Source organism: Phacochoerus africanus, chromosome 1 (assembly GCF_016906955.1).
Source record: "Phacochoerus africanus isolate WHEZ1 chromosome 1, ROS_Pafr_v1, whole genome shotgun sequence".
Taxonomy (NCBI): Eukaryota; Metazoa; Chordata; class Mammalia; order Artiodactyla; family Suidae; genus Phacochoerus; species Phacochoerus africanus.
The window spans coordinates 23,288,949-23,305,265 of record NC_062544.1 but is presented as its reverse complement, the minus strand read 5'-3'; the positions used below and the strand labels follow the sequence as shown (position 1 = coordinate 23,305,265).

Sequence of the window (16,317 nt, the reverse complement as noted above, 5' to 3'; positions counted from 1 at the left end):
AATCTAGGCACTTCTATTTAAGGGGTTATTTACAAGCATTGGCCTTTCCTGGCTCTTTAAGTAATCTTAGCATCAGTGAGACAGTATTCTCTTGGCAGGAGAAGAAAGCAGTCAGTACTCAAGAGACACAAAATATTATGCCTGCTTCCACTTTCATAGGGTCCTAAAAAGTCAATCATCTTTGTTATTCAACAACATTTCTCAAATAGTCTCTGCTACCCCAGTTTAGGCTGCTAGGCTCCCTTGCCCCAATAAAACACAGCCTTCATAAAACACAGCCTGCTACCCCACCTCACTGACCATCTTGTCTCCTTGTAACATTCTTCGTTAAATGAAACAAGCATCATTTCTCTGAAATGCCTCCAGGAGCCAAATCTCTCTCCCACTCCAGCTCATCTGTCCCAGTGCCACAGTCAACTAACCTGAACTTCTTCTAGATCCTTGGAACAACTCAGCGTTTCCACCTCTGGACCTTTGCACATGTTATGTCTTTTGCCTGAGCACTCGTTTGCCTCTGTGACCACCAAAATCCTCCTCATCCTTCAAGTGTATGAAAGAATGTGACAACTTCTGAGATTCTCTGGTATACAATTCTGGGTTAGAGACCTCTTTAGAGCTCTCCAGTATTTTCCCTTTTTGTGATGTTTATCATAATATACCTACTTATACATCTATTATATCTTTTTTCATTAGGATTGCCAAGTTTTGTGAAGCTAGTTACCATATTAGTCTTTTTCATCACTGAGTGCCATAACTTAACACAGTTGCCCCATGGGTACCCCAAATATTTTCAAAATGAGTGAAGAGGCAAAAATAAGTCAGTGTTTTAGAAACCCAAGACTATCTGTGATACAAAAGAAAAAAAAATGCCCAGGGAAAGATTACAGGAAAAAAATCAATTTAAATGGTGAATCAGTTGAATAATGTTAAAATTTCAGAAGCATCCGATGGGATGAGAAACTTGGAAAAAAATAAATTAGAAGAATAATGGTTATGATTGGTGAACATAAATTTTAAAAAAATCAAGAAAAAAAAGGAGTCTTGAAACACTACCTAAAAAGCAGAAGTTGTGATACCATTCCCCAAAACTGGAAGTGAAAGCAGATTTTGAGGAAAAGACAATTAAGTTTGTTACTTGATTTTCTAAGGAAAAATATTCCAAGGGCAGTTGGGAAAGCAGAAATGGAGCTTGGAAAGATCACATTTGTCTCAGTCTTGAGAGTCACTAGTATCGGGGGCATGAATTAACAGGCCGGTCAATTCTGTACCTACATCTGATATTAGAATATTGTTTTTCTATATGGTGTTCATTCCATCAGGCTTGGGGAATACTCACCATAAGCTAACTCCAGGTATATGGCAGCCTAAGCCCAAGACATGGCCAACTGAGGTTGGAGTAATAGACAGAGGCTCAGCATGTGTCTAAATCTTCATTGGGAATGTTCTGCTGGTGATTTAAAAAGAAGACCACTTCCAATGAGGTTACCAAGGTAAGAAAATACGAGAGTTGGGTTATCAACAGACATCTTCAAACTGATCTCTCTCTATAGGAAAGCCAGGGAAGGAGAATGAGAAGTAAGAGATGATAAATATGAGGCCAGAGGTAGTGCCAGATTTTCCAGTGACACAAGGCAAACCATCGATTTTTGCGGAAGATGATTTCAGTTGGGACATTATCTTAATTTTACCTGTAACTGAAAGTCTTGTGAAACAGAAATGGTGAAAAAGGACATTAAACAAACATGACTGTTCTAAAGGAAGTGCCACAGTGGAGAAAGACAGGAGGGCTCAGGTGAAATGGAGAATTACCCTGGAAAAAGAGCAGAAGAAGGATGGCAATGCAAAGAAAGTTAGACTGGCAAATGCACACTGTGGTATATGGAATGACTGGCCAATGGGGACTCGCTGTAGAGCACAAGGAACTCTACCCAGTGTTCTGTGATTGTCGACATGGGAAAAGAATCTGAAAAAGAATGGATGTGTGTATATGCATAGCTGATCACTTCAGAAGAAATGATCTCAACTTTGTAAATCAACTCTACCTCAATAAAACCTAAAAAAAGAAAGGTCTAAAGGTGAATGCAGACTTGACAATAGATAATTACTTAAACAATAATAACTGGGCAAGAGAAGATTGTAATCCTAGAAGGGCAGTCAATATCAACAATGAAAATCCAGATAAGCTCAACTCTCCAAGAGACAAGGACTCCAAATTATTACATGTAGCGTAAGGAGAATGGATTCATTTTCTTCCAATGTTTAAATAGATAAAAATCTTCTGTTAGTTTAAATCCTTTCCCAAGATTTGCATGTCATTTATATGCCATAAAATGCACATCTTTTAAAAAACTATATCCAGTGACACTATCTTAGAGCATTTTTCCAATATTTTCCCTTGTAAAATTGTCTGACTAGCAACTCTTTTACAGTGTGTTGGCATCAGCTGACAGTTGTTAGATGGTATCTTTCATTCCTTTCTAAAAATAGGGAAATAATGTGAGTTGTGTTCATCTTTGGGAGCAAAAGGCATGGTGCATAGGGAGTCAAATGCACACCATCAACAACTGGAAGAGAAATTCTGGCTTTGAAGATGTCAGAATTTTTGCAAGTCATAGAGAACAAATCCAAAGGGCAGAGAGAAAGGAGATGTCTATTGTACACAATATTGTGAGGGTTAGAGAGCAGAATATCACCACTTTTGCTGGCAACAGGATTAAAATGGCAGTGATTATGACTTGCTAGCACTTATTAAAAGAAAGTCAATATCCATAGCATGATAAATGCATAATTGTAAGAAAGGAACCCAAGAGCCAAGTTAGCAGGAATGTTTACAGGAGGAGAAAGTAAGACTGAAACAGACTATGTTCTGGAATGTAATCAAAGTTGCACTGCTCAAACATCCCTACTGAACCATACACACAGTTTACCTCTGGGTCTGCATTGGTAACTGCTCTCCCATATGCCTTTTATGATGAAGCAACACGCACTCAAGTAAACCAGCAAGAAGATAATGTATTATCTTGCATTGAAATGTTGTAGATTCTCTTTTTCTAACTTTCTTTTTAAGCAACAACACAACCAAAGACTATGAAGCAAAACATTATTCTCCATTGAGATATGAAAAGAAGTCTAGCCTAGGGCTAGAAGAATAAATTGAAAGCAATCTTCCCAAGGTTCTTTTCAGCCTTCCAAATATTGACCAACCACAATAAACTCTTGAACTTTCCTAAAAGTTGTCCTTTTTTTGTAGGTAAATTAAAAGGCTCGGGTTTTCAAAACAGAACCTAACTGCTTCTTTGGGTACAATGGAAAATGAATTATTTTAAGACAATGGTGTAAACAAAAATGCTCACAGGGTTCCCAAGCACGTCAACAATTATTGTATACATTAATTCAATTGATACAGGTAACATTTGAGTTTACTGATGGTTCATGAGTTTTAAGCTCATTAGCACAGGTTCAACTTATGCTATAACACATAACACAGAGCAAAAACGCATTGTCCCAATTATTTTAAAGATCACAAGAATACGAATTGGTTTATAAAATACTCAAATCAAACCTAGCCTCAAACTGTCTGTGTATGTTTATGTACTTTTAAAGGGCATCAACAGGTTCGTGAAAGTTATTTCTGTGCTAGATCTGAGGCACAGAACTGAGGCTAGCAACCTTTCAAAAATCCAATCTTCCTCCAATTCTTTCTTCAACCTTGACCTAAAGAGACAGACTGAGGTCCAGAGAAAGAATTCAATATTGGCCCCCTCTCAAGAGACTTGCACTGCTAACAGAAGAGAAAGGCTGTTTGAGGGATGAGCAACCTAGCTGAACCCTCTGGCCCATTGGGCCTTAACTAGCTCAGAAACCAGTCTGTTCTGCTTACCTGAGCAAGAGCATTTAGACAGCGACCCCTCTCTCTTGTCTAGTGTTCCAGGTGACAAGTTTGTGCAAAAAGGTGATGACTCTAGAGGAGGGCCGAGGGTCAGTGCTGACAACCTGGCACATATTCCGACACTGGCACATATTCTGAACTTCTTATAGGGGTGGGTAGTGGAGAAACACTGGAGGAAGGAAGGTTTCTGTGAAGTTTGAGGGTAGTTGTACACTGTGAGGGGATGAGAACAGGAGTCTAGTTCAGCGGTACTGGGGGTGGTGCTCATTGTATATTCCATCAATGTTAGTGACTGCAGTTCCTATACGAGAGAGGTTTAAAGGTGTTGACACCTGACAGGTTTATACATTGAATTTAACAGCCTTTGATTGTGGTTCAAGGGCTTCTTTTCACTGGTTTACTTATTTGAGAAACGCTCAAACACAGAGCTTTAAAACACAACTCTTGAATCCAACTCCCTGGATGTGAAACTTATATCTACTTCTTCCTACGTTTGTGACCTTGGATAACTTCTTTACCATTCCTGTGCCTTGGTTTCCTAGTCCATAAAAAAGGTATTAATAATAGTACCCACCTTACAACCATTCCTGTGAACATTCACTGAATTACTTAGGCATCTGACATGTAGAGAGACTCCATAACTGTTAGCCATTATTCTTTTATTATTATTTTTGTTTAATACATCTGAAAACTGTCTAATAAGCCTGGTGAAGCACAAAATTAGACCAGAGTCCTAAGCACATAAATATGCAAAAGCAGAGTTCAAGTCTAATTTTAGGCCCCCTAACCATGGGAGGATGTCTTATATACCACACTGCTTCTACACCCCAACTTCAAGGTCCAGAAGAACAAGCTGGTACAACCTGCATGGGACCCTGGCTGACCTGCATTATTCAAAGTGACATCTATTTCACAGATTTAGCCAAGACTAGGTCTGACCAGGGATCAGACCACTGGTCACTTTTGTCAGGTGCATTAACTCTCAGCCCACTGGGATGCTATTTAGTACAGGATTAGTCATTTACTAATTACTCATTACTCCAATGGCCACAGACCTAAGGTCAGTAATGTTCTATCGTCACACCAGGAATATCCCATATAATAAGAGGCCAGACAGGTAATTTGCATTGTCTCTTCTTAGAAGAGAGGTTCACTCCAGAAGAAGGCAGAGCGGGATTCTGTGCTGAAAGCAAGTAAAGGAGTTTTAATATGACAAGAGTGTCCTTAAGCTTCTCAGGGGAACATGTGGCCCACCTTTCCTGCTGGGACCTGGCAGGTTCTCACATTTGATACTGGCTTCTGGCCAGCTGGGGAAACTGGACAAGGTCTGACCCTGGCCCCAAATCACTTCTACTGGCTGGCAATTCTTGTCCCCCTCTTTCCCCCTCAGAGCATCTGCAGAGTCATCCAACTGTTTGCCAAACTTGCTTGTATGAGAGAAGCGTGTTTATTTTCTGATCAGTGTCTTGGGTTTTAAGTAAGAATACCACAGGAGATGATCCTGCTCTGATCCTTGCTAATGTACCTCTAGGCTAATAAGTACCAAGATGATCCTCCTCTTTGATTTCATGAATAAGAAAATAAAATGGGAAATGCATGACATTTAAAAAAATATTGTTATTACTGAGTGTAAAATTTGTTTTAACCCTCTCTGGAGTGGCTAAGTTTTCACGCTGAAAGTGCCGCTTGCCAGATTGTATCTCCTGTTCCTCCTCTCTTTAAATATGTGCTTATTTACTTCCTGCAGAGTTCAATTTTAGAACCCATCAAAGTAGATCCACTCAGACTGACTACATTTTCATGCATAAATTCATAGATGTCTTCAGAAGGAATTGCACTTGCATATGCAAATACTTCCAATGCCTTTTCATTTCTACTTTTGGCCTGCACAGTTTTTAATTCATGCAAACACATTACACAAACAAATATGGGCTCAATAACAACACCAGGCATGTGTGAATTGTTAATTGCAAAGCTATGAGTTTGATATGGCCAAGCAACTTCCATTATTATCAATGGAGAGGAACAAGATTAAACAGGAAGAATAAAGGTATATTTGAAAATAAAAGCCCAAGCACTTGGTTTCGTTTTATGTAAATATTAGTAAGGGAAAGGGTGACAGGCAAATCCACAATTCAACAATAACCTAGGATCTATGGCTCAGTGCGCAACGTTTCAGAAGCCAGGACATACCTTTAATGAGACCTAAGGAGAGTCTACATTTCAGCATAGAATCACTAGAAACAAAAGTGTATGATGCAGTCATATCACAACTGAAACCAAAAATACAGCAGAAAATGAAAGGCTTTCAACCATGTTGAACATGACTCACCTTTCAAAATATTTGAGTCTTGTATTAGAGATGCTCTTAGAAATAAAAGGTAGGTGTCCTCATTTTTCATATTGAAAACTTAGGCACTCCCTTATAACTAATTAAGTTGTGATTCCTCATAATTTTTTTGCCAATTCCCACTGCATGCACTCAGGGTCAGACGAGAACTTAAAGTCAAACACTTGTTGAAGTTACTCACAGACCAAAGACATTTGAGGCAGGACAATTTCCAAGCAACCCTCCCCCTCTTTGCTGCTTCATTTACATGAAGTTAAACTCAGAAAATAAGAGGGAAGATTAAATAAAAATTATATTCTGCAAGGGTCTGCAAGTGCAATGGAAATAAAATTTTAACTGTTTTCCATGCTGATTTTGTTGACTACTCTGTTAAATATAAAAGCCGGAGCTAGGCTAAATGAGAAGCATTTGAGAACTTTTTTTTAGAACGACTATGGGATTATAGGATATATATGTAACTGAGCAGAACCCTATGCGGCCTTTCTGGGGCAGGTCCCTCCCCGATATTCTGGGCTTTAGCTCTTCTTTAAAGTATAATATGTATCTTGCGGGGGGCTTATAAGAACACCAGGATCTGATGGCTGTGGACAACTACAAGAACAAAGGATTTCTGCAGCAAGAAGTTTGCAACAGCTAACCACATGCCTCCCTCACTGTGCCTTTAAAACGGCTTTGCAATTTTGGTTCAGAAAATTTAGGATATTGGGGGCTATCTCAGGGGCATAAGCCACCCATTTCCTTGCACGGCCCTGCAATAAACTTTTCTCTGTTTCAAACTCCAATGTTTTGGTTCATTTAGCCCCTCTGTGCATTGGGCTCAGGGACTTGCATTAACATACATGTATGTATTACATACACTCAGTGCTTTCTAAGAAATAAAGAAAAGTAAAGTAACTTAAGGAAGCTAAGAAACCAAGAATGGAATTCCAAGTTGCTCTAGACTAAATGTTTGTGATCCTCCAAAATTTTATATGAAACTTAATCCCTAGTGGTATTTGGAGGTGGGGCTTTGGGAAGGTAAATAAGTTATGGGGGAGGGGCCTTCACGAATGGGTTTAATGGCCTCATAAAGAGGCACCAGAGGCTTCCCTGCCCTCTTCAGTTACATGAGGATACAGGAAAATATGCCCAGAAAGAGCACTCTCACCAGACATCAAATTCGCTAGTGCCTTGACCTTGGACTTCCCAGCTTCCAGAACTACACAAAATAAATTTCTGTTGTTCATAAGACACTGGTTTATAATATTTAGTTATAGCAGGATGTTAGGACAAAGAGGCAAACTAAGGCATCTCACAAGGAATTAAATTAGCTGCAACAACATTTCCTGACAGGCACAGAGAACCAGAACTAAAGAATCAGTGTCATAAACACATGATGCAGTAACCCAGCAGGCAGGGCCTTGACACTTGGCACTGGCAGAGTGACCCTTTCTGATACATTCACTGTATTTTTGTGCATCCACCTGTAATTTCGCAAAGTCCTTATGTGAATCTCCACAAGGTGAGGCTAGTACACAAAGCACAAGACATGAAACCAGGGAGTCACTTTAGTCACTCTTAGCACTGTTGGTGCTTGAGCCTACATGCCCATCCATTTACAGCAACTCATAAAGCAACTTATCACAAGTAAAAACAAAACCCCTCATGGATACTGACTATGAAGGGAATGCCAACTGTTAGTTCTTGGGAAGAAAATACTCTCCTCCCCAAAGAAATCAAATTACAACAAGGAAATTACACTTAGGTAAAAGTAGGTGGGGAAATTATATCAGTGAAGTTGGGTAACAACACATTCACGGGTGCTCCAAAATATAAAAAGACAACACATAACTCGTGATTAAAAATCCCATATTTTGAAGGGGGAATTTAATTATAGGGGAGTGAGGAAGGGAGATTAAAATATGTTTTTATCATTACACCGTTTGTTCAAAGAGAATACAACCAAGAAACCCCACGTGAGAAACAGGAGAAATCGGAAGTCTTGGAGGCCTGTGTGTGGGCTTCAAGGTTAAGAGTTTAAAAACCACAGATAATTCCAGATAATTTTACAGGACAGGGGTCCATGCGGTCTCAGGGCCACCCCTCATGGAGCCAAGGGTCTGCTGTCTGCTACATTTAAGAAAACCACCACGTGATCAAAGAATTTAGTATCCATGACAAAAGAGGCTCTTCTACCTGACCTACAGAAGTTTGATGCCAGCTGACAAGAACCTTGTTCTCTTCAACTGACCTTTAAAGGGGAGCTGATAATGGTGGGCTGTGCCCCACTTGCCACCAACCTCAGTCATCGACGTGCAAGAGTGTGAGACAGCTGGGACCGACGCAGTGCGGTCAGCTCTACATACCTTGTCTTGGAAACTCATCTGACTCCCGGTGCACGAGGTCCGTGACCCGGTTTCCATAATGCATCCTGCTGTCGTGGTCATAGGCCTTCAGAGTCTCGCTGGAGCTGTAGGACTTCTGCGTGGGCACTCGGCAGTCCTCACTGTCCAGGGAAGAGCTGGTGTAGCGGCACTCTTTGCCACACCGCCCCCTGGTCAGAGAGCGGTGTCGCCGGTCTTTGACGTCCATTATCCCAGGTCTGGCAGAAGGCCGAGGCTTTCAGAAAAGTCAGGTCTGAGTTTGGGTTCTTGTCACTTGGCCACCTAAAAACATCACAGAAAACAACAACAACAACAACAAAAAACAGACTGTGATTATAAGAAAAGCTGCTTTCAGTTCTGACTCATGCTCTGACTCAGATAAAAAACAAAAAGGCAAATTTGGTCAGCCCTGCGTATCTCTTCTGCAAATGCTTAATATATACTTAAACCATCAGCTTAAATAGAAGAACCCGATACAGTAAATTAATTCTCTTGCTGTTTAATTGAATAGATTTGGGGAAGAAAGTAATAGCAAAATAACTCATCTTTTGATTTTCTATATGTGCGAAGATGACACGATAAGTCTGTCACTCTAATGCAAGATCTTACTACGAAGCGGTTCAAAGCAAAACTGATTTGATCCAGGTTTAATTACATTCTCTTTTTGCTATAGAAGGGATGGAGGAAAAAAAAGCAATATCAAAATTAAATCAATAAAAATAAAAGAAAGGTGTATGAGGCATAAATATATGCCCTTGATGCTTTGTAATGGTACCAGGTCACATTCAACTAATAAAATTGTCTGATGGGTCTGGACAATTATAATATAAGGCATTCTTAACATGCAAACAGTGTTCCTCATTTTTTTAATGAATCTTCAAAAAACTGTCCTTTTTTTTGGGGGGGGGGGGCTGCACCTGCAGCATATGGAGGTTCTAAAGCTAGCAGGTCAAATTGGAGCTATAGCTGCTGGCCTACACCACAGCACAACAATGCAAGATCTGAGTCGCATCTTCAACCTACACCACAGCTCACGGCAACACAAGATGCCTGACTCACTGAGCTGATCAAGGCCAGGGATTGAATCTGCATCCTCATGGATACTAGTCTGATTTGTTTCCTCTGTGCCACGAAAGGAACTAATTCAGCAAACTCTTAATCAGCTTTTTCTTCTCTGCAAATATGTATTTTGGACACATTTGGTCACTTCTTTTCCCTAGTCACCTACCAACAGGAGATCTTGTGCACAAGAGGTCTAATTGGCACAACCACATAAACATTAGCCTAAGCCTGCCCAGGCTGTCTTTTTCATGGCTGGAAGAGCCACTGTGGAAAAGAAAAACGGGGATGAACACTGAACACAATAAGTAAACTGATGGGAAAAAAAAAACCTCTCCAACATATGATCTGGCAAAGAGCGAGCCCCACAGCCTATCATTTGACATCCCAAACCTGGAAACGTAGACAAACATCACTCAGAAAACAATAGTCTTTGGCCTAGCAAATATGACCAAAATGCTTAGATGCCTCCAAGTTCCAAATGATAGGCTCTTATTGATTTCATGGGCCATGTGAAAAGGCATGGACCAGCCACAGGGCCAGGGCCTGGACAGAATGGACAAATACAAATTTTAAACAAAATGGCAAATACAATACAGAACCAGGATGGTTTTTCTCCAGGCTAGCGCTGCTCACTGCCTTTTCCATGTTTCAGGAAATATTTGGGGAACAGACCTGCAGCTTTGAACCCCTCTAGTCTTTGGTTATTTACCATGCTGCAATGGGATGCCTAGGTACAGCAAAGATTAGCCTGGATACACAGCAAGGTATATGGTATCTGCCTCAAAACAAAAGAAGCTTAGTCATCCCTTCCTTGTCTATTCATACCAAGAGGTCCTTCTGGATCCCAAGAACCCTCCTCATTAGGACTATCTCTGTACTTATCAAACACTGCCTGTAATCGTGGTTGACTTTGTTTGACAATTGGCAATGAAAAGGAGGATCACCCTGCTGAGGATATCAGCCACAGTGACGTTGTTGCTACAGTCACTTCTTTAAAAAACTAAAAAAGAAAAACAAATTCTCAGTTTCCTGGAGCCTACAATTGCTGACTCAGGATGTTGAGAAGCATCTTTTTTTCTGTCTTTTTGCCTTTTCTAGGGCCACTCCCGCAGCATATGGAGGTTCCCAGGCCAGGGGTTGAATCGGAGCTGTAGCTGCTGGCCTACGCCAGAGCAATGTGGGTCTGAGCCTCATCTGCAACCTACACCACAGCTCACGGCAACACCGGATCCTTAACCCACTGAGCAAGGCCAGGGACCGAACCCACAACCTCATGGTTCCTAGCCGGATTCGTTAACCATTGCACCACGACAGGAACACCGAGAAGCATCTTTGAGAGTCACCAATCAAGACCTCAGGACCTTCTTGGAGGACAGAGACAGTCAAGGTTGGCATGAATGTTTCTGCTGCTGCAGAGTCAATTCAAGTGTCTGAACATTACTGCAATTTCTAGATGTCCCAAATCCTCCCCTCCTTAACTCCCCACATGTGATCTCAACATTTTGGAATCCGTAGTATTGGCTGCTAAAGAGCATGGCAATTGGAGTATTATTGGATGCCAACCCTACCATGGCCACCGACTAGCTAGAGCCCTTGTGAAATCTCTCCTGGCCTTCAAAATCAGTTTCTTCACTCGTGAAAATGGAAAACAATAGTCTTTACTGCATAGAGTCTTTATAAAAATTGAAACAGATGCTGTGGTAAAACTCCCATCACACTGCCTTAACACATGGAAGGGGCTCTATGAGAAGTACAGTGTTTTCTCCTCTGAATGATTAAAAACGTTTTTTTTCTTAGCTAAGCAGTTACAAATGTGCATATAAGATGGAGGGTGGCGATGGCGATGACAGTATGAATCCCTGAAACTCAAACTTCCAGTCATAGGTATCAGAGCTTGAACTACACAGTGATTAAGGAAGACCTCTGGCACCTACCGAGGGTGTGGAAGAAGGTGCACACCAACACTGAAAGCCACAAGTGGTTTTTTTTTTTTTGGGGGGGGGGGATCAGCTATTTGAATGGATTTTATAATTTTCCTCTCTTCTCCTTCATTGTGAGCTTTTATTTTTTAATGTTTTCAGTGTCCCTAACACATGAAATCCTATCTCCTCTAATTTGCAACATGCTTTGGGAAGTGGCCTGACTGTCTACATGTGTGTGTGCATGTGATTTTATTTTATACACATTTTTAAAAATCATGCTCTAAGTGGAAGCCTAAAAGCTTATTACCTATTTATAAAGTACATGAAATTTAATGTTTGGACATTTTGACGGCTAATTTGGTTGCCTAGTGATCTTTTCCTGCTAAAATCCCTTTTCTTGGCTATGCCCTTGGTAGTTACTTTTGTCAGCAATGTCACCTCTAGATATATGATAGACATATATATATATATATATATAAAATGAGGTAAGAAAATGACAAATCTTAGCTAGGGAAAGCTAATTTCTTAGGAAACTGAACAGAGTACACAGACTGTTGGCCTGTAGACCTTTTACATTTTAGCCTGCCTGTTATTTAAAAATTAATTTCCAATATAAAAAAGAGAAAATAGGAGAATTTATATTAAAATCTGGGTCATGAGCTTATCATGAAAAATTGGGCAGTCCAGAAACACCCACTTCCAAAAAAATGGAATAAGCATATTTTTACCTATTTATCCTACTAGTACAGCTAAAGACCCTGTACATCATATATTAAAACAACCACAAGGCGCTTCTAAAAGGTGAAAATAAGGGCAGTGCCTCTAGAACCCAAGGAAGAGTACTGAAATTTCTTTTGCCCTATTATCTCCGACTTGGAGCTAAAGACACTGGGCGACACAGAAACAGCAAAAGACAACAAAAGCACTAACAAAAGCCTGCTTCCTCCAGCCACAGGACTAGGAAAGGGGCAGCCTAATAAGAGACAAAACATTGAGAAAGTAACCATTTCCTCTAGCCAAACAACACAGAACATGCAATAGCCCCACTCCCACTTTCACCAGCAAAAACTAAGCATGGATCCTAGATTTCCATGCTTTTGAGGAAGCGGCAAGGTACCGGAACCCCAAACAGTGGTTTCAGAGAAGGTGCAGAAGGGAGCTAGAACTTTCATGCCTTCTAGGAAGTAATGAGGCCATCCTCTGCTGGCCTTCCACCCCTCCTGGGTGGTAACAAGGGTCCACCCCCCTCTGCTCCGGTGATATGGGAGGAGGGCTAGTGGAGGGTCAGGGCTTTCATTATCTCCCAGTGGTAAAACGAGTCCTTCTGCCCCTTGGTGGCTGTTGGTGTCAGAAGATGTCATGGGGGAGGAGTAATGATGCATTCCTATTCTCACTGAGGGAGGCGTCTGTGGAGGTCTAGGGGGGAACCAGAACTTCTGCCCCCTCCCCTCTCCCATCTCCTAACCAGAAACTCTCTTCCCTTGGATGTTGGCAAAGACTTGAGTGGGGAACATGAACTTCTAGGCCAAACTCTCAGTAATGAGGTGGGATGCTTCATCTAACAGAGCAGTGTAAGGGGAAAGCAGCTACAATTGAAGGTTTAAATGAGACACAGAAGCTCATAACGTAACATATCAAATGTCCATATTTCAGAAAAAAGAAGTCTGTCAAACTAATAACTAGAAAGATTTCAAAGTATGAATTAAAAAAATGAATAAATAGATCTAAACACTGAGAGGACAAAAATGTAATAATTATGTGACATAAATTTTAAAAGAGCCATCATAAAATGCTTTAATAGCAATTATGTATAATAATTTAAACAAACAAAAAAATAGGAAAATCTCAGCAAACTAATAGACGATACAAAGAAGACTCCATTGGAAATATTAGGAGTGGAAACAAAACTAATCAAAATAAAAAAATCAGTAAAATTTATAAACTTCTGGCAAGAGTGAAGAAATAAGAAAGAAGACACACTTTATTCTAGAGGCATTGATAGCATAAACAAGATTCTTAGAGAATACTTTAAAGAAATACACAAAAATCAATTTGACAGATAGGATGAGGTCAATCAATTACTCAAAAATCCAAGAATATCGCAACTCACCCAATGTGAAATAGATCATTTGACTAATTTTGTGACTGATAAGGAAATGTAACTTGTAATTTTAAAACTCACCAAAAAAATAAAAAAAAAAATTCCGGCCTGGATGATTTTCACTGGAAAATTTTATCAAATGTTTAAAGAAGAATTAACACCAATTCTATAAAATCTTTCCCAGAAAACAGGAGGGAGCACTTTACAATTAATTTTATGAATCTACTTACCCTAATATCAAAACCAGACAAAGAGAGTATCAAAAATAGAACTAAAACCCAATATTTCCCAGGAATATAGGTGTATAAATTCTCATATTAGCAAATATAATTCAACAATATATAAAAATAATTGTACATCCTGACCACATAGGATTTACTCTGGGCATGCAAGGATGGCTCAATATTTAGAAATTAATCAATATAATCCACCACGTTAACAGGCTAAAGAAAAATCACACAATAATGTAAATGCTCTTAGAAAAAGCATCTGGCAAAAATCTATATCTCCTTATGATAGATACTCCGGAAAAAAATAGAAGTAGAGGGAACTTCCTCAAGTTGACAGAGAGCAGCAACATAAAATCTACAGCTAACATCATACTCAAAGGTGATGGACTAAATTCTTTTTCCTAAGAATGAGAACAAATCAAGGATGTCAGCTTCTATCATGATGCTCACTCTACTTACTATCTAGAAATTCTAGTCCAAGAAAGGAAAATAAAATGCATTCAGAACAGAAAGAAGACATAAAACTGTCCCTCTTTATAAATGACATGGGTGTCTATGCCACAAGTCCTAAGAAAACACTTAGAACTAACATAAGTGAGTTTGTAAAATTATAAGATAGAAGATAAAATATATAAAAATCAATTGCATTTCAATATACCAGCAATGCACATCAGACTGCAAAACACAATGCTATTTATAATTTCCAAACAAAGAAATATTTAGATATAAATCTATCAAAATGTGTACAGAAATGGTAAGCTAAAAACAATGCTGATGAAAGAAATTAAAAATCAAAATAAATGGAGAGACATATTGTATGCATGAATTAGGAAAGTTAACATAGTAAAAGTATTAATTTTCCCAAAATTGATATATAGATTAAAAAATTCTTATCAAATATTTTTAAAGACATAAATGCAATTGTTCTGAAATTTATACAGAAAGATAGAGGACCTGAAATAGCTAGAACAATTTTTTAAAACTAAGAAGAAAGTGGGAAATGTCATTATACCCAATTTTGAGATGTTTCATATTGGTATAGGAATCAGTACTGGGTGATACCGATAGAGGAAAAGATGCTTAATTTTAAAGAATGACATAAAAACCAAAATATATATCCTCAAAAATTATGGCCAATTGATTTTTAAAAATTTTTTTAATGTAAACGGCATTCAAAGGATAGCATTTTCACTAAATGCTGCTAGAATTGTTCAAGAAAAGGAACTAAAAAACAACATTGACTTAGTTTTACTGAAAAATTAACTTAAATGGGTCTATTGACATATTTATCAAATATGTATCAATATTAAATACATAACCCATAAAATGAAAAATTAATAAATGGAGTATCATCAAAATTAAACGTCTGCTCTGTAAAAGACCCCAAAAAGAAGCTGAAAAGATCATCTACAGACTGAGAGTACTTATTTACCAACCATACATCTGATAAAGGACATATATAGAGAGCATATAAATATTTCTCAAAACTTCAAAAAAAAAAAACCCAATCTGATTAGAAAATAGGCAAAAACATGAAATGACATTTCACCAAATAGAATATAACAACGGCAAATAAACACATAAAAATATGTTTGACATCATTAGCCATTAGAGAAATGCAAATTAAACTCACAAGGAGATACAACTACAGACTTGTCAGAATAACTAAAATTAAAAAATAACAACAACAAAAACAGTGACAACGCTAAGTACTGACAAGGATATGGAAAAACTGGATCCCTCACACATTGCTGGTCCAGACACAAAATGACAGTGCCATTTTGGAAAACAATTGAGCAGTTTTTAGAAATACTAAATGTGAACTGCCATACAACCCAGTAATTGCCTTGTTGGGCACTTATATTCCGGAGAAATAAAAACTTGTGTTCACACAAAAACCTGTACACAAATCTTTATAGCTGAATGTTTATTCATATTAGCCCCAAACGGGAAACAACCCAGATGTCCTTCAATGGGTGACCGGTTAAACAAGACTCAGGTACCCCCATGACAGGACATACCACTCTGTAATAAAAAGGAATGAACTACTGATATGAACAAAAATCAGAGTGACTCTCCAGGAAATAATGCTAAGTGAAAACTGCCAATTCCAAAGATTCCATATTGATGCTCTACTTATATAATATTCTTGAAATGACTGAATTATAGAAATGAGAACAGACTAATGTTTGCCAGAAGTAAGGAAGGGATGAAGGTGAGAGGAAATGAGTATGGCATGAGGCATCCATGCTGATGGCAATGTCTTGGCTGCATCAGCGTCAAAATCCTGGTTGTGATGTCACACCCCAGTTGTGCAAGATGTTGCTATAGATCGAAGCTGACTAAAAGTACCACAGGTGTCTCTGTATGATTTCTTGAAATTGGAAACGATTCTATAGC

At 38.9% G+C, this 16,317-nt stretch overlaps 1 protein-coding gene across 1 annotated transcript in view; it reads right to left on the bottom strand.

Moving 5' to 3' along the window:
• The window catches only part of LOC125129055 (teneurin-2-like), a 283,126-nt gene that overhangs the window by 77,085 nt on the left and 189,724 nt on the right, over window positions 1–16,317 (bottom strand). Inside the window, exon 2 of the mRNA XM_047783362.1 lies at window positions 8,585–8,884. Coding sequence (XP_047639318.1) covers window positions 8,585–8,810 — 226 coding nt within the window. The 5' untranslated portion in view covers window positions 8,811–8,884. The remainder of the gene's footprint in view (window positions 1–8,584; window positions 8,885–16,317) is intronic.